The following is a 22,401-nucleotide window of genomic DNA, read 5'->3' as shown; positions in this document are numbered from 1 at the left end:
AGCTTGCTCAAATTCATGTCCATCAAGTTGGTGATGCCATCCAACCATCTCATCCTCTGTCATCCCCTTCTCCTTCTGCCTTCAATCTTTCCCACCATCAGGGTCTTTTCCAAGGAGTCAGTTCTTCACATCAGATGGTCAAAGTATTGGAGTTTCATCACAATACCCTTCTCATTCCTTAAGATAAGAATGACTGTGGGATCACGGTCTTCCCTACAGACTCCCAACTATATGCCTTTCTTCTTCATCTTTGCCAGTTTAGGGAATAACAAGCCCATGACTCACCCATTTGCTCAACTCCCAGGACACCTTCCTCACAAAATAGTCTCAAAATCACTGTGCTCATCCATAAAAGGGCATCTTCATTTTGCTTTTCCATTAGGCCAGTGTTTTGCAAAACTCACTCTCCTTCAGGATTTTGCCCTAAATGTTTATCTCCTTTATCATTATTTACTTTTTATTGTTCCTCAAATTTGTCTACTTAAAGAGCAAACATTAAATCAACAAACTTTAAAAGCTCTTTATATTAAATAAATTTTAAATTGATACTATAAATGGTAGTACTATAGTGGAAAGACAGTTTCATGGGCCATAAACAGAAGGTAACATAAAGATCAATGAGCACTAAAAACAAAATGTTAATCTTCATACCACTTAAAATGATCTTCATCAGCCACATTTTAGGAAATACTGTATTAGACTCCAAAGAGGTGGTTCTCAAGGCTGGATGGACATCAAGAAAGGCTGGGGAACTTTAAAGATACAGAGGCCTGGCCCCATCCCTGGGACTCTGTTTAATTAGCCTGTGGGGCTTGTGTACTGGCACTTTCAAGTGTCCAGGTAATTCTCATATGCAGCTGGAATTGAGAAGCATAGATCCAAACCAGTAGTTCTCACAGTGTGTTCCCAGGACCAGAGTATCAGCATCATTGGGACCTTGTTAGAAATGTGAATTTTAGGTACCACCTACTGAATCAGAAATTCTGAGTGTGGGCACAGCCATCTGTGTGTTCTATCAGCCTCTCAGGTGATTCTAATGTACAATGAGTTTTGAGAACCCTGCTCTAAACCAAGTGACACTCGTGAAATCTCTGAGGTCTTAGACCTATTTGTGTCTACAAGGAGCGCTTGAGCAGGGTGGTCTTGGCTCTGGATTCTCCCAGGACCACTGTTATCCCACCCAGCCTTCTGTGACACTGAGGTGCCTGCTGCAGACACATTACCCAAGTGGCCCAGGAGTCCTGGGTGTGGAGGGACAGTCCCCTCTGCTGCAGAATGTTACCTCTCCTTAAAGTCGTCCGCGCCCGCCTGGATATTCTCTGTCTGGAGCATGAGCCGTGCATTTTCCAGGACCGCCTCGCCCACCTAGAACGACCACACACCAAAGGACAAGGTCACTGTCACGTCTTCCCACTTCCCACTGGGCCCTCATGCTGGGCACAGAGGCTTTGGGGCACTGCGAGAACTTTTCTCACGCCAAGTATTTTTAGAATTCAAGTGTCCCTCTTTAAGAGAGGAGGAGATAGACACTAAAGTATAAAATCTGGATGTATTTTAAGGGCTTTTAGGGTTGGATTTTGGAGCAAAAAGATTACTTAAGGCAGACTTGTCCATAGCCTCTTTCACAACGATGAGCTTTTGGCTCTCCAGAGAAATTTCTGGCTCCTTAAACAAAGTTTCACTGGTTCAGCCTAGTGTCTCTTAACATTTTCTGGTCATGGACGTCTTGAGAAGCTGATAAACTCTCCAGACCAGTGCTGTCCAACAGAATTTTCTGTGATGATGGAACTGTCGTATACTGCGCGGGCCAACAAGTGGCCCCACGTGGCTATGGAACACTCAAAATGTGGTAAAGGCAACTGCAGAGGGGGAGCATTCAATTTTATTTAAAGTTAACTATTTACATTTAAATTTATGCTGGACAGCACTAGAATTCTGTCCACTCTGAAAACATACATGTGAACATAAACACTGCACATACAGTTCAGAGGTTTCATGGAGAAGAATGGTTTTCCACACTTGGACCATAACACCTCTCAAGATCCCCATAGGTGGGAATTAGGGGGGATGGTCCTCTTTTTAACCTGAGAAGCTTCTTTTAAAAAACATATATATTTTTTACATATTGACTTCTATATAATCTTCAGTTTGGGCTGGGGGACAAACTAACTGGTATTTTATTTTTTTAATATAAATTTATTTATTTTAATTAGAGGCTAATTACTTTACAATATTGTATTGGTTTTGCCATACATCAACATGAATCCGCTACGGGTGTACACATGTTAAGAAGGAGGCAAGAGGCTCTCTTGGTGACTCAGTGGTAAAGAATCTGCCTGCCAGTTCAGGAGACACAGGTTTGATTCCTAAGTCAGGAAGATCCACATGTCCCGGAGCAATTAAGCCCATGTGCCACAATTACTGAGCCCATGCTCTACAGCAAGGGAGCTGCAATTACTGAAATCTGTATGCCCTAGAGCCCCGTGCTCTGAAACAAGAACGCCCTCACAATGAGAAGCCTGTACACTGCAACAGAGAAGCCCCTGCTTGCCACAACTAGAGAAAAGCTCACACAGCAATGAAGACCCAGCACAGCCAAAAATAAAAATAAATAATAAAATTTTTTAAAAATGGAAGCAAACCTGAGAAAACTTTCTGGAGTGATGAAGATGTTCCAGGGACTTCTCTGATGGCCCAGCGGTAAAGAACCCACCTGCCAATGCAGGGGACGTGAGTTTGATCCCTGATCCGGGAAGACTCCGCACGTTACGGAACAACTAAGCCCGTGCACCACGACTGCTGAGCCTGCACTTTGCAGAGCCGACATGTCACAACTCCTGAGCCCGTGTGCTGCAAATACCAAAGCCAGGGTGCCTAGAGCCTGTGCTCCACAAGAGGAGCCACTACAGCGAGAAGCCCTTGCACTGCAGTGAGCAGTAGCCCCCACTCGCCACACCTAGAGAAAGCCTGCGCAAAGCAACAAAGACCCAGCGTAGCCAAAAATAAGTAAATAAAATGTAAAGAAACCAGAAGTCCCATATCTGGATCTGATGATTACACAGATATATAGTAAGTAAAGGGACTTCCCTGGTGGCTCAGATGGTAAAGAACCTGCCTGCAATGCAGGAGACCTGAGTTTGATCCGAGGGTTGGGAAGATACCCTGGAGAAGGGAATGGCTACCCACTCCAGTATTCTTAACTAGAATACTAGTGTTCTTGACTTCATGGAGTCATGAAGAGTTGTGTCTGAACACAACTGAGTGATTAACACACATAATAGGTAAAGATTTGTTAAGTTGTACCTAACAGATTTGTGTATTTTATTATATGTAAGTTATGTTTTCGGCTTCCCTGGTGGCTTAGATAGTAAAGAATCTGCCTGCAATGCAGGAGACATGGGTTCAATCCCTGGGTTGGGAAGATCCCCTGGAGGAGGGCATGACAACCCATTCCAGTATTCTTGCCTGGAGAATCCCATGGACAGAGGAGCCTGGAGGGATACAGTCCATGGGGTCACAAAGAGTTGGACATGGCTGAGCGACTAAGCACAGCACAAGTTATCTTTAATAAAAATATGTAAAATTGAAAAAATAAAATGATGCAAACGACTGTTTTAAGTTCTTATCAGTCCTTTGCTCTTAAAAATTAATGAGTTGCAATTAATGAGTTCTTTGCTGACTTGGTGGAGGACTTCCAGCACCAGAGGTCAGAGACTAGAGTGAGATGAGAAAGAATGGGGAGAAGGAGACCCCAGGTTCCTTCTCCCCTGTGTGTGTCAGGGTGGGGCTGGAGCAGTGAGAAGATGAGGTTGCTGTTGGGAAAATCAATGGAGTGGACAAACCACACAGGACGGCCCTACTGGATCAGAAGAGCACCATTCTTTCCACCTGGAGCTGGGACTTGGTCCACACTGTGTTTCCTGTTTCCCCAGCAAAGTCTCATCTCATCGTGCTGAAGCGGCCCTCTCCAGGTCAGCCCCTTGTTCATTGCTGTGTCCCTAAGCTCTGGCTTGTGGTGGCCATTCCATCAACATCTGGAGAAGCACCAGGGTTGGTCAGGAAGGGGTGAGGGGAAAGCATGGGTAAAGGTTTTATTGTGGTTTTCATGGGAAGAAATGGGCATGGCAAGGTAAGCAGCTGGGACTGGCTGGTTTAAATAATTTCAGTGGTCTCTATGCTATAGTGGTGGTCCCCAGTTTTCTGGTACCTAGCCCTGGGTGGTCGGAGCAGAGGAATATTGCCTCCTGGAAGGTGCGAGCCAGCAATGGGAATCAGGTTGGGGTACTGACTCAGAAAGGGCTGATTTGCATCTCAAAGGCATTGTCCCAGGTAAGTGGTTACTATCTCTAGGATTTGCTAGCCCCGTGAAAGCGCAGTCTGTGCCTGTTAATGAGGCCCCAGATGTCAGAGCATCAAGAATACAGACAATAAGAAGACATAATTATGTTGTTGAATATAGTTCATTCAAGGGCTCTGGCTAAGTGAGGCCTCTGAGCACTATCTCTGGCAGCTCTGACCCAGCCCTCTCTTCGTCCTCTTCACACACTGCCACTCCCACATCAGGAGCCCCTTTCCTTGTCTCTGGGTGCTCAGTGATGCCACCTTGCAGATGATGAATTTGAAGCTCAGGGCACTCACTCTGCTCATTTTCTCACAATTGTACCCCTGGCAAATATTACACCCTGGTATGGGACCTCGAGGCATAGAAGGTGTCCAGATTGTGGGCTCAGAAGCCCTGATACAGAGAAGATGGCTTCAGAAGTGCTCTAAACTATATGGCCATGTGGGGCCGATGTGGGCAGAACAGGCTGTAGCTTGTACCATCTGGAAGACCACCTTTAAGACAAGGAATAAAGCAATGACTACTGCAGGACTTCCCTGGTGGTCCGGTGGTTAAGCATCCACCTGCCAGTGCAAGGGACACTGGTTCGATCCCTGGTCTGGGAAAATCCTACATGCTGTAGGGAAACTGGGCCTGTGCACCACAACTACTGAAGCCCACATGCTCTAGGGCGGGTGTGCAACTACTGAAGCCCTTGGGCAGCAAGGGAGACCCAGTGCAGCCATAAATAAATAAGTATATATATATATAAAGACTAAGGTGGGGTGAGCCAGTGAGGGAGCTCCAGGTTTAAACTATTCTCTTGGGTACAGCTCCATTTTGTGTCTGCTTTTAAAACTGGGGACCGAGGGGTTGGACAGAAAAAGTTAAAAACAAAACCCAGCCCTGGGGCATGAGTGGCAGTATGTGTGTACCATGTTCAGAGGCACACAAATCTGGAAAAGCAGAAAGATGCTTGGGGATGCAGTCACCTATGTCTGGTTGTCCAGAATAAACACACTAGTGCTTACATGTGCTGCGTTACGGCTGGGGCGTGGCTTGTGGCAATCAGTGACATCTACCCGGTGGACCGCAGACTCTAAGTAGGACGCTGCCAGGAGCCCCGGCGCAGGAGTCGGTAGAAGGTGCCGCCTGATGGGAGGCAAGGCTGGGACCCTGCCCTTGCTTCTCCTCCTCACCCCGGATGAGGACTGGAGGCGGCCTGGGACCGTTTGGAAGCTGCCCAGCAGATAAAGTGGTTCTGTCCGAGGAGGCTGGGCAGCGCTGGGCTCCGGGAAGCTGGGGACCTTCCTGCTTTCACTGTTGTTTAGTAACAACAAGGGGTTTATTCGAGCCTCAGGCAGAGGCTAATTATAGGTCCCAACTTGCCAAAGCACAATTGGCTGGCGGTACTACCCCATGTCCACAGATGGGATCCTAAAATAGACCTCCAGCCAGGGCTGAGCCATGGAAAGCCTTCCTCTGTCCTCCTGTGGTCCCTCAGCCCCGCAGAGGCCACGGCCTCTGGATGTCAGTGGTGGCTCAGCGCCTGCAGCCAGGAAAGGGCCGGGAAGCCGGTCCAGGGCTGGGACTCAGATGAGGTTTAGCACAGGCTGAGGACTGGGATTGTGGCCGAGGCCAAAAGTAAGCACAGAGCCTGCAGTGGAACAGGGACCATCTTTGTCTCTATATCTGGGAAAACCATCTTCTCTGGGGCTGAGGACAGAAAAGGAAGAGGAAGGGAAGTCGGACTTACTGCCCATCCACACGTGTGCTGCCCGCCCCCTGTGCTGGCGCTGGCTTGGACTGGCTTGTACTGGCTTGCCAGGGCAGACTGTTAACTATTTCAGGAGTTTTGTGAGCTGGTTGTTAAACATAGCCATCACGAAAATTTTAATTATGTGAACTTACAATTACATGTGCTGTGTTGTGCTTAGTCACTCAGTCATGTCCAACTCTTTGAAACCCCATGGACTGTAGCCCCCCAGCTTCTCTGCCATGGGGATTCTCCAGGCAAGAATACTGGAGTGGATTGCCATGCCCTCCTCTAGGGGATCTTCCCCACCCAGGGGTTGAATCCAGGTCTCCTGCATTGCAGGCAGATTCTTTACCATCTAGGCCACCGGGGAAGCCCTACAATTACATAAATTATATTAAAAGCAAAAGTAATAAATACTCGGAATAAAAAAGTAATGAATACTCATCAGTTCCAAACTGTTTTACTATGTTTGACTGTCATCTCTGCTTTTGAGGTTATTTGTTTCTATTATATCTATAGTGATGTGTGGACAGGGAACATTGCTTGCCATTCCAGTAAACAAAGAATGTTGCCTGCCATTCTATTAATAGTTCTACAAGGACCAAGCCGTTAGCGACTGCAGCTGCCCCCTACCCCCATGGTGCACCCTAAGAACCTAGGATGGAGGAAAATGGGAAGCATTCTGTGCTTTGGATACTGGCCTTAGATAGTTAAGATGCATATTGAAGGAATAATTTCAATGAGCTCAGACTCTTCATCTCCCTTTATATATAAAAGCACTGAAATCATCAGCTTGAGATGTCAGTTTCTTATGATTAGCAGTAATCTTTTGATGTTTGTTTTCTAGCATAAAGCTCCTATATCCTGCAGCTTACCTTACCTCTTCCAAGCAGTTCCTCAGAGCTATCCGAGAGGCAGTCTTCTGGGCTATAGTCCTCAGTAGGACCCCAAATAAAACTTAATTCTCAACTCTTAGGTTGTGCATTTTTCTTTAATAGACAGGTGAAACTGTGTACCACTGTCCTGCATGCATCTTTTCCCAGCTCTGCATCTGTGTGGGTAGCTTGATGTCATTGGGTGAGAGTAGCTCCACTAGGGAGACTGGCAAATATTGTACCACAGAACCTTTTATTCATGGAGAGCCAGCTGTTAAACAGATCTCAGCTTACCAACAGTACCCCACCTCCCACTCAGTACTTACATCCACAACTTCACTAAATGCTCATGCCCTCCTCCAATCCCCCCTATACTGATATCAACACACCCATTTTACGGATGAGGATGCTAAGGCATATGTTAATTGCCTTAGCAATTAACCTTAGCAATGCCACAGCTGGAATGTGGCAGAGCCAGAAGGCTAAGCCAGGTTAATGTGACTTGAAAGTGTGCAAATCTTTGTCATCAGTTTTGGAAACCAAAAGACACATCAGAATCAAGAGAGACTGTGTTGTGGAGGACTGTTTTCTGTCTTTGCTGTAACACAGAAGAGTCAGGATTCCCGATTCCTATTTGGACTCCATCATGAAGACAAAGAGACATCTTTCCTACTGTGTGTGAGAATGCTAACCATCAGCCCAAGCCATCTCCCACTTTAAGTCCCCGAGCTTTCATTTCTGAGCTCTGTAAGCTGGGAAGAGCTGAGGCAGATCTGTGGTCCGACTCTGAAGGATCAGAGGGCTCGTGCGGCTGCATGCTTTGCTGTCAGGCCCTAGACAGCAGAGGTCATTTGTATTTAAGACTGCAAGAGGCATGTGTTAGCTATCTGGATTTATGGCTAGAGTGGATGCAAATTGACCTCACTTCGCCAATCACCTTTTCTTTCTGGGGAGAAGGCAATAAAAATACCGCACACTAAGATGTGCAGTCCCTGACTGATGCTGGGAATGCAAACATGCTTATTCATGACCCTGGGGCCACACCCGTCCACTTTTCTAGTAGGAGAAAAGTATAACATAGACTGATGTAACAGTTGCTCTCAAGGACAGACTTAAGGGAGGGCAGGCTGGCAGCTTGTCCCCAGGTATGCTGGAGACACCAGCAGGTGACATCCTTTCCTTCTCTCTGTCCCACTGGCCAGAGCTGCCCAGAGCTGCCCCTACCATCAAGGCCATGTAACTTAATACCACTTCTGTTAAAAAGAAACACCGTCATAGCAGCAATAGGACAAATTGCTATGTGAGATTAGCTGGTTTTGAGGGATTAGGACCCATTGGTTTTGCTAGAAGCAAAAACAAAAGTCACCTGCAAAGCCTAAAATGCTGTGGATGAGAGTAGCTGGGGTTGACTAGCAGGGAAATGGCAGTCAGAGGTCCAGGTGGGCAGGGGTGTGTTCTGTGGGGGGTGGTACTGGTGGGAGGGGCTGCCCACTGGCTGTGTGAGTTCAAGCTGCTCCGGGGGTGGCCTGCAGTTGTCTCATCTGACATCCCTGGACCTATCTTCATCTGTGCCTCCACGTGGAGGCTTCCTTAGCGGACTTTTCCCCAGTGGTTCTCAAAGTGTGGTTGGTCCCTCTGGACCAGCAGGATCAGCATCACCTGAAACTTGAGAGAATGCAAATTCTCAGACCCTACCTCCCATGTCTGAGTCAGAATCTCTGGAGTGGGTCCTAATGATCTCTGTTTTAACCAGCTTTCCAGGGGATTACAATGCACGTTGGACTTTAAGAGCCTCTGCTTTGCACAGACCTGCCTCCAGTCCTTCTCAGGCTGCCCCCAAGCTGCTCCTGGCCCTCCTTGCTTCCTGGCCCACACTGTGGTCTCTGCCCAGAACACTTGGTCTTCTACCCCGAACCTGGCCACCTGAGAAATTCTTCCCCACTTTAGCGCTCATCTTGAACATGGCTTTGTCTATGAAGCTGCTTTATTCACTCACTCATTCCTGCCTCCATGTCTCCAGCAGGTGATGATGATTTCCTCTGTGCTGGCTATGAGCTGGTTTTGGGGAATTAGCAGGTATGGTAGGAGACATGGTTAGAAAGGCAGGCAGAGGACAGACCTCAGGGTCAAGGTCTTGGGAAGAGTGGAAAGGAGATGGCCTCTGCTGGGAAGTCACTGGAAGCTTGTGAACAGGCACAGGGGTGACCCCCAGGGTAAGTGGACCCCTCTGACTCCTGCAGGAAGGAAGCTGTAGGACACTGGGGGCCATGCCGAGGGCCCAGCTGAAGGGCTTCTGCATTCACCCAGGAGAGGTGATGGTGCTTTGACTAGGGAGGAGGTGGGGATGGAGCAGTTTGAGGGGACATGAGAGAGAGGAATTAAGGACAAACCCTAGGCTTTCAGGTGGAGCTACTGGGGGCTTCCCTGGTGGCTCAGACAGTAAAGAATCTGCCTGCAATGTAGGAGACCCAGGCTCAATTCCTGTGTCAGGAAGATCCCCCTGGGGAAGAGAATGGCTACCCACTCCAGTATTCTTGCCTGGAGAATTCCATGGACAGAGGAGCCTGGCAGGCTACAGTCCATGGGATCATAAAGAGTTGGACACGACTGAGCGACTAACAAAAAACAAACAAACAAAAAAACAAACTGGCCCTTGATGCCTCCCTTCCTTCCTCCTTGGGTTATCCTACATCTAAGTCAATCCCCTTCCCCCCCTCTCTGGTGACCACATCTGCAACTCTCCACACAGTGTAAATGGTGTGTAGGCAATGAACATGTTGGCCTATTCTTGACCCCAGCTCCTCCCTCACCAGTGTGGGCCAGTTGCTGGGATAAGTTATCTAAGATTCAGTTTCCTCATCCATTAAATGTGGATAGTGCCATGCTCTGCCTCCTGGGGTAGTTGTGAGAATCACATGAGCTGATGCATGTGAAGCAGGGCAGGTGAGGGATTTGACTATCACTGTGTTTCAAAAAGGGCAAGGATGAGCAGCATTTTCAAAAGGGTTTATTGTTTTGGCTCAAGGGTATAATGAATGCTTTATTCGGAGTTAATGATATTGACATCCCAGCAGACAGAGCTGCAGAAGGGGAGGAAGTGGGTAAGACTGGGCTCTGGGAAATGAGACTCAGCTGGTACACTGGCAGATGTAAGAACCCTGGAAACACTTCTCACATTTGTTTGACTTTCAAGTTTAGAATAAATGCTCACCTGTCTCCTGAGAAACCTGTATGTGGGTCAAGAAGCAACAGTTAGAACCGGACATGGAACAACTGACTAGTTCAAAATTGGGAAAGGAGTATGACGAAGCTGTATATTGTCACCCTGCTTATTTAACTTCTATGCAGAGTAGATCATGTGAAATGTCAGGGTTGGTCACAAGCTGGAATCAAGATTGCTGGGAGAAATATCAACAACCTCGGATATGCAGATAATACCACTCTAAAGGCAGAAAGTGAAGAGGAACTAAAGAGCCCCTTGATGAGGATGAAAGAGGAGAGTGAAAAAGCTGACTTGTAAGTCAACATTAAAAAACTCAGATCATGGCATCCAGTCCCACCACTTCATGGCAAATAGCTGGGGGAAAAGTGGAAGCAGTTACATATTTTATTTTCTTGGGCTCCAAAATCACTGTGTATAGTGACTGCAGCCATAAAATTAAAAGACCTTGCTCCTTGGAAGGAAAGCTATGACAAACCTAGACAGCGTTATTAAAAAGCAGAGACATCACTTTGCTGACAAAGGTCTACAGAGTCAGAGCTATGGTTTTTGTAGTAGTCATGTATGGATGTGAGTTGGCTGAGAGCCTAAGAATTGATGCTTTCAAATTGTGGTGCTGGAGAAGACTCTTGAGAATCCCTTAGACAGCAAGGAGATCAAACCAGTTGACACTAAAGGAAACCAACCCTGAATATTCATTGGAAGGAGTGATGCTGAAGCTGAAACTCCAATATTTTGGCCACCTGCTGTGAAGAGCTGACTCGCTGGAAAAGAACCTGATTCCGGGAAAGACTGAAGACAAAAGGAGAAGGGGACGACAGAGGATGAGATGGTTAGATGGCATTACTGACTCAGTGGACATGAATTTGAACAAATTCTGTGAGATAATGGGGGACAGAGGAGCCTGTTGTGCTCCAGTCCATGGGATCATGAGTCAGACAAGACCTAGTGACTGAACAACAGCAACAATGACTTGTTTTCAGCAATAAATGAACAAGAAATCATCATCTGTCCCTACCCGACTCTTACTGCAATTTCATCAAGATGGCGAAGGCCACCATATCTCCAAGCCAAACAGATGCATCTCTGTGCTCATCCTGACCTGCCTATTGCGTTTGTCACAAGACATGCTTTCCTCTCTTGGCTCCCATGAGCCACTCTCCCCCACTCTTCCTTCTACTTTTTGGCCAGCTTTTGACTTTTTCCTTTGTGAAATCTTTCTCTCTTCTCTGACCTCTAAATGCTAGAGTTTCTCAGGATTGGGTCTTTGGGTTTGTTCTTTATAGTCATAAGTGATCTGATTCATTTGCATGGATTGAAATGTATATGCGACGACTTCTGTATTTTTGTCTCTAGCCCAGAACGTTCCTTTCTATTCCAGGCTTGTGTACCATTCTCCCCTTGACATCTTCTCCACTTAACAAACTTAACTTGACTAAAACGGAATTTCTTTTCCCTCAAATACCGCCCCCCCACTTCTCCATGCCAGTAAACAGTACCAACACCTACCCAAAGACCAGAGTCTTGACATCACATTTTCTCTCATCTGCCACATCTAATCCAACACCAAGGTTAGTCAGCTTTACGCCCACTCCTGCCCCAGTGTACCTCAAATCCATCTGCATCTCACATTTCCACCCGCACCCTGGTGTACATCCCGTCATGCTGTCTGACCCCAAGACACCATCCTCCTAATCCATGTGTCCTCCTCTCCTTGAGTCCGTGCTGCATCCTGCTTCCAGGGAGATTTTCTTCAACCCTTCACATCAGATCATGTTGCTGTGATTAAATAAAAACTCTTCTGCAGTGTTTCTTTTGGTTAGAATAAAACCCAAACTCCTGACAGCAGCCCCCAAGGCCCTGCAGGTGTGACGGTCTTCCCACTGCTCACAGGTTAAAGCCTGCGGGCCATGCGGGCCTCCCTCCCGCCTTGAGGCCTTGGTGGGCAGTGACTCCTCAGCCTGGACCGCTCTCTCCTCTTTGTGTGGGTGGCTCCATTCTCGTGACCTCCTCTCCTAAGGCAGGATCTTCTTCCACTCTTTCTCTCTGCCTTGTTCCCTTTCTTTGAAACACTTATCCCAGCTATATGTGCTTAGTTCCTCAGTCATGTCCGGCTCCTTGTGACCCCATTAACCACAGCCCACTAGGCTCCTCTGTCCATGGGAATTCTCCAGGAGAATACTGAAGTGGGTTGCCATGCCCTCCTCCAGGGGATCTTCCCAACCCAGGGATTGAACCCAAGTCTCCTGCATTGCAGACAGATGCTTTACTGTCTGAGCCACCAGGGAGGCCCATGGATGCTGGAGTGGGTAGCCTGTCCCTTCTCCAGGAGATCTTCCCAACCTCGGAATTGAACTGGGGTCTCCTGCATTGCAGTGAATTCTGTACCACCTGAGCTACCAGAGGAGCCCATCACAGCTTATAATTATTACCAATTTTTGTTTCTTGATTTACTTGCTGCCAGAATATATACTCATTGAGGTCAGGCTTTTCTGCTTTTCTGTTCTGCTGTTGTCCCATCCCCAGCACAGTGTGTGGTACAGGATGAGATGGATACATGGGCCCAGAAATGGTGCTGCTTCTTCAGGGACAACCAGACAGGGGAGCCCCTAAAGGCACAGCCAGTGTTGTACCTACTTCCAACCTGAGAATCACCTTTGGCCCTTCCCCTCACTCCCAAATCAAACATAACAGTTCCCTACATTGACATGCTTCACTCCATTCCCATCCCTTATCCAGCTTGGTTTGAGTCCTAATCATCTCTTTTCTAGTTCAACCTGCTAGTTGTTACCTGTAGATGGAAAATATGAAGCCCACGGAATGAGTTAAGGTAGCACCCGCAGGTGGAGTCAGGGGACATGTCATCAGGTAGTGAAGAAAGTGTCACCTCCCGGACAGCTCATCTCAAGCATAGTCACAGCCACTGGGCATCCAGGGAGAATCAGGGACACTGAAGGCTAATTTCGGTCTTTCTGGGGAAGTTGAGGTTGGGGGAACCCTCCTGAGTCCGTACTGCATATGAGTTTTGACCTCATCATTACACTGCAGTCCATCTGAGAGAAGAAGTCTTAGTAGGAGAGGTCGGAGGAGTGTGGAGCAAGAGGCTGGTGTGGGTGCTGGTGTTCACAGTGCTGGGCAATCAGGAGGTCCTAGTCCCTAGAGGCTGCCCTCTGTCATGGGAGGACAGAATTCCCTTGTCTTCACCCTCCTTGGAGGCCTCCTTCATTCCACAGCCCCCAACATCCTGCCTCAGTTACCTTGGACTTGCTTTGAACAAAGAGTTTAACCGCCACAGTATGGCAGATGTAATCCTGGCTATACATGTCAGAAGGGTTTCTTTGTCATGAGCTGGCCCTAATTTCTACAGATGCCCTAATAAAATCAGAGTTTTGAGCACAAGCATTTCAAGATATGGTGACTCTGGGAAGCTCTGTTTGGGCAGCCAGCTGGTCTCCCTCTGGGACTTCTCTCTGCGTCTCTCCACTTTCTACATTTGAAACAAATGCTTTCCAACTTCCCATTTCCCTTTCTGCTGGCATGAACTTACTAAGAGCAAATTGGAATTTATTCAGGGGTGTGCTCTTATTTAAACCCTGACAACTTGACTCTGCTCTTCACTCTGGCTTTCTTTCTCCTCTCCCCCGCTGTGGGCTGAACTATTTTCCTGAACAGATGAGGGCCTTTCCAGGTTCCAGCCCTTGACTCAGATTGCTACCTCTGCATGCCATGACCAAACCCGGCCACCCAGCCTCCCAGTGGGGAAACTGAGGCCCAGAGAGTACAGGAACTTGCCTACAGGACTAGGCATCCAAGCTGAATTTAATCCTCATATGTCTGACTCATAGCTCGTTGCCCGTTTTTCTTTTTAAAAAATTTTTTATTATGGAAAATTTCAACTACATAAAATTACATATAAACGTAGAAAGAGACATATCTCCTCACTTCAACAATTAAAATCTCATGGCTAATGAAAAAAACCTCCATTTCCACTGACCTCTACTCCTTATCTCAGATTGTTATACACATGTCACTTCATCTGTAATTATTTCAGAAACTCTCTTTTGCACTTCTTGTACTTCAACTTAAAAATTAATAAAGCCATGCAGACATGTCTAGTTTAAAAATTAGACAGTACTAAAAAGAAATGCTTATAAAGGTTTGTAAAGAAAAAGCACTCCCAGGCCCACATTTTTGTAACCTCATGTCCTAGTCCCCAGCTGTTTGTCTGTTCAGAGCTTGCCCCATCTTTCTACAGATTTTTTGATTGCCTACAGCCATAGGCATTATTTATTGACTTCCTGGTGGACATATGAAGATTTACTGCTCTGACACTCCACCTCCCTTTCCCTTTATTTATTGGCTCTCTTGATAACTTTAAATAATAAAGCTGTATGTCTTGCTGTATCATTTATGGACAGTTTCTTTCTCACATTCACTTTTTCTCTTATAATTGCAGATGTTTTATATTCTAAGGTCAAAAGAGAAGATAGGAAACCAGTTTAATTACTAAACGACTCTAATGATGCCTATGTGAAATACAGATCCTTTTTGCTAAGAATTACGATGGAAGTGCCCCTGATTGTGAGAAGCTGTGGGCAGAGAGCCAAATTGTTGCTTTATTTCTCAACCGAGCATCCTCAGGCCTCCAGAATAGTCAGCTGTTTGATCATTTTTCATGGTGCTAACCTCTCCAGGTTATGCCTGCACCACCCACACGCAACCATCTTGCCTCACCACCCACCATGTTTGAATTGTGATTCTAACACTGAGTAGCTTAGTTTTTTCTCCTGTCAAAGGGAGCAGCTTTATCTAGATAGTACCAGGCACACAATAATCCCTTAATAGATGTTTGTTGAATGAATAAGTGATACATGTTTAAAGAGCCAAACATGAAAAAGCAATGAGAAACCAGTTCACAAGCATCAGACTGGCAGACCTTTGGAAGTAGAGGATATGAAGGAGGGGGGCCTCATATTCTGTTTCTGGGAGGGTAAGTTTGTGTGGCCACTCTGGGGAGGCATTTGGCAATGTTGGCTAAAAGCTGATGATAGGCAGAGCCCATGCTGTTTCTAGGTACCAGCCTGGAGCCCAGTAGGAAACCCTTTCTTTTTTGGGGGGTGTTCTGTGGCTGCTTGTGGGATCCTAGTTTCCTGACCAGGGATTGAACCGGGGCTCTCAGCGGGGACAGGGAAGAATCATAACCACTGGGCAACCAGGGAATTCCCAGAGACCTTTTCTCTAGTGGGACAGGGAGGAAATACTTTAGGCTTTGTGGTCTTTGTTGCAAATCCACAACTCTGCCTGGGAGTGTGAAAGCAGCCAATTAGTATACAATTAGCACATGAACAGGTGTGACTGTGCTCCAGTAAGACTTTATTTACAGAATAGATGCTTGGCTGGACTTGGCCTGCCTGTAGTTTGCCCACCTCAGACCTAGAAAGAATCTCTCCAGTGTACATGAAGTTTGTGCCCCTCTTGTTTGTGACAGTCAACCGAAGCAACCTCTTTGGTTTGACAGTGAAGCAACCTCTGTCCATCGACAGAAAAATTCATAACCTATGATGTAAATACAATGAAATGCAACATGCATCAACAAGGACAAATCTCAAAATCAAAATGGAGAGTTAAGAAAGCAAGTTGCTTAAGGAAACAATATATAACAGTTAATTTCTTGTGTCAATTGGACTAGGCCATTTCATGCAAAGATGGGCACAATAAAGGACAGAAACAGCAAGGACCTAAGAGAAGCAGAAGAGATTAAGAAGCGGTGGCAAGAATACACAGAAGAATTGTTCAAAGGTCTTAATGACCTGGATAACCATGGAGAAGGCAATGGCACCCCACTCCAGTACTCTTGCCTGGAAAATCCCATGGATGGAGGAGCCAGGAGGGCTGCAGTCCATGGGGTCGCTAAGAGTCCGGCACGACTGAGTGACTTCACTTTCACTTTTCACTTTCATGCATTGGAGAAGGAAATGGCAACCCACTCCAGTGTTTGTGCCTGGAGAATCCCAGGGACGGGGGAGCCTGGTGGGCTGTCGTCTCTGGGGTCGCACAGAGTCGGACACGACTGAAGTGACTTAGCTGCAGCAGCAGCAGCAGGTGGCAGCAGCAGCAGCAGTCACTTACCTAGAACTAGACATCCTGGAGTGTGAAGTTAAGTGGGCCTTAGGAAGCTTTACTATGAACAAAGCTAGTGGAAGTGATGGAATTCCAGCTGAGCTATTTCAAATCCTAAAAGATGTTGTTAAAATGCTGCACTCAATATGTCAGAAAATTTGGAAAACTCAGCAGTGGTCACAGGACTAGAAAATGTCAGTTTTCATTCCAATTCCAAAGAAGGGCAATGGCAAAGAATGTTCAAACTACTGTACAATTGCGTTCATTTCACATGCTATCAAGGTAATGCTCAAAATCCTTCAAGCTAGGCTTCAGTAGTATGGGAACTGAGAAATTTCAAATGTACAAGCTGGGTTTAGAAAAGAGAACAAATTGCCAACATGCATTGGATCATAGAAAAAGCAAGGGAATTCCAGAAAAACATCTACTTCTGCTTCATTGACTATACTAAAGCCTTTGATTTTGTGGATCACAACAAACTGTGGAAAATTCATAAAGAGATGGGAATATCAGACCACCTTACCTGCTTCCTGATAAACCTGTATGCAGGTCAAGAAGCAACAGTTCTAAGTGGACATGGAAAAATGGACTGGTTCAAATTTGGGAAAGGAGTACATGAAGGCTGTATATTATCACCTTGCTTATTTAATTTGTATGCAAAGTTGAGCTGTGAAATGCTGGGCTGGATGAAGCACAAGCTGGAATCAAGATTGATGGGAGAAATATCAACAACCTCACATATGCAGATGATACCATCCTAATGGCAGAAAGCTAAGAGGAACTAAAGAACCTCTTGATGATGGTGAAAGAGGAAAGTGGAAAAGCTGGCTTAAAACTCAACCTTCAAAAAACTAAGATCTTGGCATCCAGGTTCATCAATTCATGGCAAATAGATGGGGGAAAAATGGAAACAGTGGCAGATTTTATTTTCTTAGGCTCGAAAATCACTGTGGATGGTGACTGCAGCCACGAAATGGCTGATTCATGTCAATGTATGGCAAAAACCACTATAATATTGTAAAGTAATTAGCCTCCAATTAAAATAAATAAGTTAATTTTTTTTTAAATGCTTGCTCTTTGGAAGAAAAGCTATGAAAAACCTAGACTGCGTATTAAAAAACAGAGATATTGCTTTGCTGATAAAGGAGCATATAGTCAAAGCTGTGGTTTTTCCATTAGTCATGTATGGTTGTAAAATTTGGACCATAAAAAAGGCTGAGCACTAAAGAATTGATACCGTGGTGCTGGAGAAGACTCTTGAGAGAGTCCCTTGGATAGTGAGGAGATCAAACCAGTCAGTCTTAAAGGAAATCAACCCTGAATACTCTTTGAAAGGACTGATGCGGAAGTTGAAGCTCCAATACTTTGGCCACCTGATGGGACTCATTGGAAAAGACCCTGATGGTAGGAAAGACTGAGGGCAGAAGGAGAAGGGAGCGACAGAGAATGAGATGGTTGGATGGCATCACTGAATCAATAGACATGAGTTTTGTAAACTCTGGGAGACAGTGGAAGACAGGGAAGCCTGGTGTGCTGCAGTCCGTGGGGTCACAAAGAGTTGGACATAGCAACCTAACAACAGCAACAAATGGTGCCAAGATGGCTCAGACGGTAAAGAATATGCTTGCAATGCAGGAGACCCAGGTTCAATCTCTGGGTTGGGAAGATCCCCTGAAGATGGGAATGGCTTCTCACCGCAGTATTCTTTTGTCTGGAAAATTCCATGGACAGAGAAGCCTGGCAGGCTCCAGTCCATGGGGTCACAAAAAGTTGGACATGACTGAGCGACTAATACGGTGCCCAGATATTTGGTCCAACATTACTCTAGATGAGATTAACATTTTAATTGGTGACTTTGAGTAAAGTGAGAGGACCTCATTCAATTAGTTGAAGACCTGAATAGAACAAAGACTGAGGTCCCGAGAGGAAGAAAGGATTCTACCAGCAGATGGCCTCTGGACTTGAACTGGAACAAAAGCTCTTTCCTAGGTGTCTAACCTGGAGAAGGCAATGGCAACCCACTTCAGTACTCTTGCCTGGAAAATCCCATGGACAGAGGAACCTGGTGGGCTGCAGTCCATGGGGTCGTTAGAGGTCGGACACGACTGAAGCGACTTAGCAGCAGGTGTCTAACCTGTTGACATCTCGATTTTGGACTTCCAGCTTCATTATAGTGTGAGCCAATTCCTTAAAATGTTTCCCTGAAACATCCTGTTGATTCTGTTTCTCTGGAGAACCCTAATGCACAATGTAATACAATTGAATATAAAGTCTAAAATCATGCAGATAATCCTACAAATGATATATATATATATACACACATAGTAAAATTGATAAAAGCATGGTGGGAATGATAAATGCCAAATGTAGAGGAGTGGTAGCCTCTGGAGAGGAGAATGGAATCAGGACAAAGCACAAAGGGGTTTCAGCTGTATCTGAAATCTTTGTGCGTTTTTAAAAAAAAGTCTGTAACAAATAACATTAAGGCGGACAATTTCAGATGCTGGGTATCCATTTTATATATTTGACATATTTTATAAATTAAGAAGAATGAGACAACACCACTCAACAACAAGGGAAAGAAAGTCAGTGCAGTGGCTGGCATGCCCATGCTCCTGAAGTGTAGAGCAAGAGTGGCTGGGACAACTGGGCAGAGGAGGCAGATCAGGGGTGGTGGGAGATGACCAGGTAGAGGGCAGTAGGGACCTCTAGAGCTCCAGAAGAGGCCTCTGGGCAGCAAGGATGAAGACGAGGCAGACTTGGCTTGGGAGAGTGGGGCAGAGCAGTGCGGTCTGTGTGGGCGAGGCTGCCGTAGGTGGCTGCAGAGGCTTGGGTCGGCCACTTGGGTATGGTCGCAGGTGCATGGGCTCTCCGAGGGGCACTTTGTGCTCACCTGGAGGAGGCTCTGCAGAAATATTAATAGTTATCCTCTACTTCCCTTTGACAAGAGTTGTTCCTGAGAGCTTGCCAACATCAGAGGAATTTGTGCTGCTCTGAAATACACTGGGGACTTGTTGAGGCTTAAACTGAATTGCAAGTTCTTCCCTATTTCAGTGTGGCTGCTGGAGCAGATATTGTCGGCGCTCGGCCACATCCTCTTGGATTGTTTTTTCCACCATTTTCTGTGCTTGTGGGTTTCCTGTGCTTTCGCTTCCCATAGTCTGCACTTGGGACTCTTTTTGGAGCAGGGCCCTCAGGCCAGCAGAGCCCACTGTTCAGTTCCCTGGGCTAGTCCTTTGGGAATGACTGACAAGCATGGGGTGCGGAAGCCCAGCTCCCTCACTTGGGATTAGGACAACTTTGAGTGGAAATTCCCCTCCTGAGTTCCCCTGAAGCTGAGATGATTTGCTTGCTTGTTTCTCCCTCACAGGTTTTCCAGGAACACCTCTATAATATGCCACCTGCTAAGGAGTCCTAGACTTGGGCTCTGCCTCTAGGGCATCCATCTAAGACAAGCGTTCTTCTCATCCCAGAAACTCTCTGGGGTCAGGATACCTCAAGCTGTCTCGTGGGCTGTTGGGCACATAGGCCGTAGAATCAAACTACCCAAGTTGAAAGACTTGTCTCTATCACCTATTAGCTGTGTGACCTTGCAAAAGTTACTTAACTGTTCTGTGCTTCAGTTTACTCATCTTTATTTTATTTTTTAAATTTTATTTTTTCATTGAAGTATAGCTGATTTATGAAGTGTTGTTTCAGCTGGACAGCACAGTATTTCAGTTGTATATATGTTTATATTCTTTTACATATAGTCTTTTTTATATATATTCTCTTACATACATATTATCTTTCAGATTCTTTTCCCTTATAGGTTATTACAAAATACTGAGTAGAATTCCTTGTGCTATATCATAGTTCTAGTTTGTTATCTATTTTATATATAGTAGCATGTATATGTTAATCACAAATTACTAATTTATCCCTCCCCTCCCTATCCCCTTTGGTAACCATAAATTTGTTTTCTAAGTCTGTGAGTTGCCTTATCTTTATTATTATTATTTTTTAAATTGGAGATACAGTTCACATTTTATTCAGTAATCTGCCATATTATCCTTGAAACCATTAATAACCCCTCAATCACAAAAGAAGCAGGGGGAAAGACCTGGATTTTTGTGCAGAAGTCACTCTCTACCAAAAGCAATTCATAGTCTACCATGTTTCATGGCTGTGGTTTTCCCTGGAGCTTCTTTTCTGAGGGGAGCGGGGAGAGGGATCTGTTTCTCACAAATATTAGTTTAAAACAAATAACATGACGTACTGTATCATGGGAAAAAAACAACAAGGCCTAGTTCCTGGTGAAACTGCAACCAGGGCGGCCTTCAGGAAAGGATCCCTGCAGTCTCCTAGAGGTGACAGTCAATAACCCTTCTGCCCCAGCCAGTTAGTAATCGTAAGAGATAGCCAGGTGAATGAGAGAGGTAGTCATTAGCTGGAGGACCATGAGCTAGACTCTCTAGAACAGGAATGGCTGAGTGAGTCAGAACAGGAGGGACACATCTACAGAGGCTGGAGAAAAGTAATTAAGAATAGGAAAGGGTGGAAAGACACAGGTTTCCCACCCTGTAGGAGACCCACAGAAAGATGGGAGCCAAGGGCAGTCCTGTGCTTTTCTCTGAGACAGGTGTACACTGTACCGGTCCTGCAGTTTCCAAATAAAAACTGGAATGCTGCTGAACTAGTGCAAAGTGAAGTCGGAGTAAACACTGTGTGAGGCAATGGGACAGGTGTTAGGGTTGAAAACGAAGCTGTCTAAGTTGCCGTCCTGACCTGAAAGTGGCCGTCAGACCTGCACACCACAGAGCACTGTGTCGGAGGCCCGAGTGAAAGGAGACACCACTTCCGGCTGGGAGGGCAGAAACGGCATTCTCCAATCCTTTCTTCTGGATTCCTAACATGTCCTCTGTGTCACTGCTCAGCCCACCCCATTCCAGGCACTTGTTTGTCTTCCTTATCTTTCTCTGTAATGTGAAATGGAAGCCTGAGAGAAGATCCTGCCTCACAGGTGTCCAATAACTGGGTGGAATTGATGTGCTGTGGAGGCCTCACTCTATTTTGGATCAAGTGGGTAGAAAAAAATTGGAGGAAAGGCGAGCTGATAAGATGGTGGTGGTTAAGGGTAAGGTGTTTTAATCAGAAGGCGTGAGCAAGGGTATCTCAAACTTAGTATGTGGCTTAAAGCAGGTGACTGGGAGAATGTCAGTGCAGCCAAGGACCACAGGAAGGTAGCTGGGAGCGCTTTGCCAAATACGTTAGTCTGCGTAATTAGAAAGCTAAAATCTTTTTCTACTATCTACTTAACTTTAACTAGAGCTGACGAGGGAATCATGAATAACTAGAGGGCCTTAACTTTCTAGAAAGTAGGAACATCAAGTAAACACAGCACCCCTCAAAAAAGATGAGGCTGAATATCAAAGTATAGAGAAAGCTTTTGAATATCTTCTTTTCTCCCCCTAGGAACTTTATATGCTATATTTTCTCTCTCTTTTTAATTAATTAATTTATTTTTAATTTTTTTTAAAACTGAAGTATAGTTGGTTAAAAACATTATATTAGTTTCAAGTGTACAATAAAGTGATTCAGTTTTTTTTGGGTATCTTAAGTTTGTTTTTGGCATTTTGGTCTAAAAGCAATCAAGTAATAGAGAGATGCCATCCCTAAAAGGAACGTCTGTAGGAACCAGAGCAGTTGGGTCCATGTATTCGTGATGCCTTTAGACTTGCGCAATACAATGGCATACAAGGACACTCCCACGAGAATCATCCAGGCAAGCCAACACCAACCATGCACGAGGGTGTGATGATGCTTCAGCGAGTACTGAGTGAAGGGCCCAGGGGTCCCAGGCTCTGATAAGGAGTACTCTCAGGCCAGAAGACCATCCACGTGTAATAGCCAAAAGAAAGGATGATGACAGTAACCCAGAACAGACGGCTCCTCTGGAAGTAGGCCTCATCTCCTCTCGACTTCCCCATCGCTGCAGAGCACATCATGGGATGCCTGGCAGGCCACTGGCAGTGTGCGGGGAGATAAAGCTGTGAGTTGCCTTATCTTTAAAAGGGGGATTATAAAAGTGTGGGCCACATAGAGTTGTTGTCAGGTCAAATGGCTT

At 45.8% G+C, this 22,401-nt stretch overlaps 1 protein-coding gene and 1 pseudogene across 1 annotated transcript in view; both read right to left on the bottom strand.

Moving 5' to 3' along the window:
- BFSP2 (beaded filament structural protein 2) overlaps positions 1–22,401 on the bottom strand; it is a 77,986-nt gene that overhangs the window by 27,677 nt on the left and 27,908 nt on the right. The window contains exon 2 of the mRNA XM_086315865.1: positions 1,283–1,365. Coding sequence (XP_086171991.1) covers positions 1,283–1,365 — 83 coding nt within the window. The remainder of the gene's footprint in view (positions 1–1,282; positions 1,366–22,401) is intronic.
- On the bottom strand, positions 21,891–22,264 carry LOC147379102 (transmembrane protein 254 pseudogene; annotated as a pseudogene).

Source organism: Bos grunniens, chromosome 1, assembly GCF_055505025.1.
Source record: "Bos grunniens cultivar Pamir isolate PY7600 chromosome 1, Bosgru_T2T1.0, whole genome shotgun sequence".
Lineage (NCBI taxonomy): Eukaryota > Metazoa > Chordata > Mammalia > Artiodactyla > Bovidae > Bos > Bos grunniens.
Note: the sequence above shows the minus strand (reverse complement) of the source record. Positions and strands in the feature narration are given on the sequence as shown.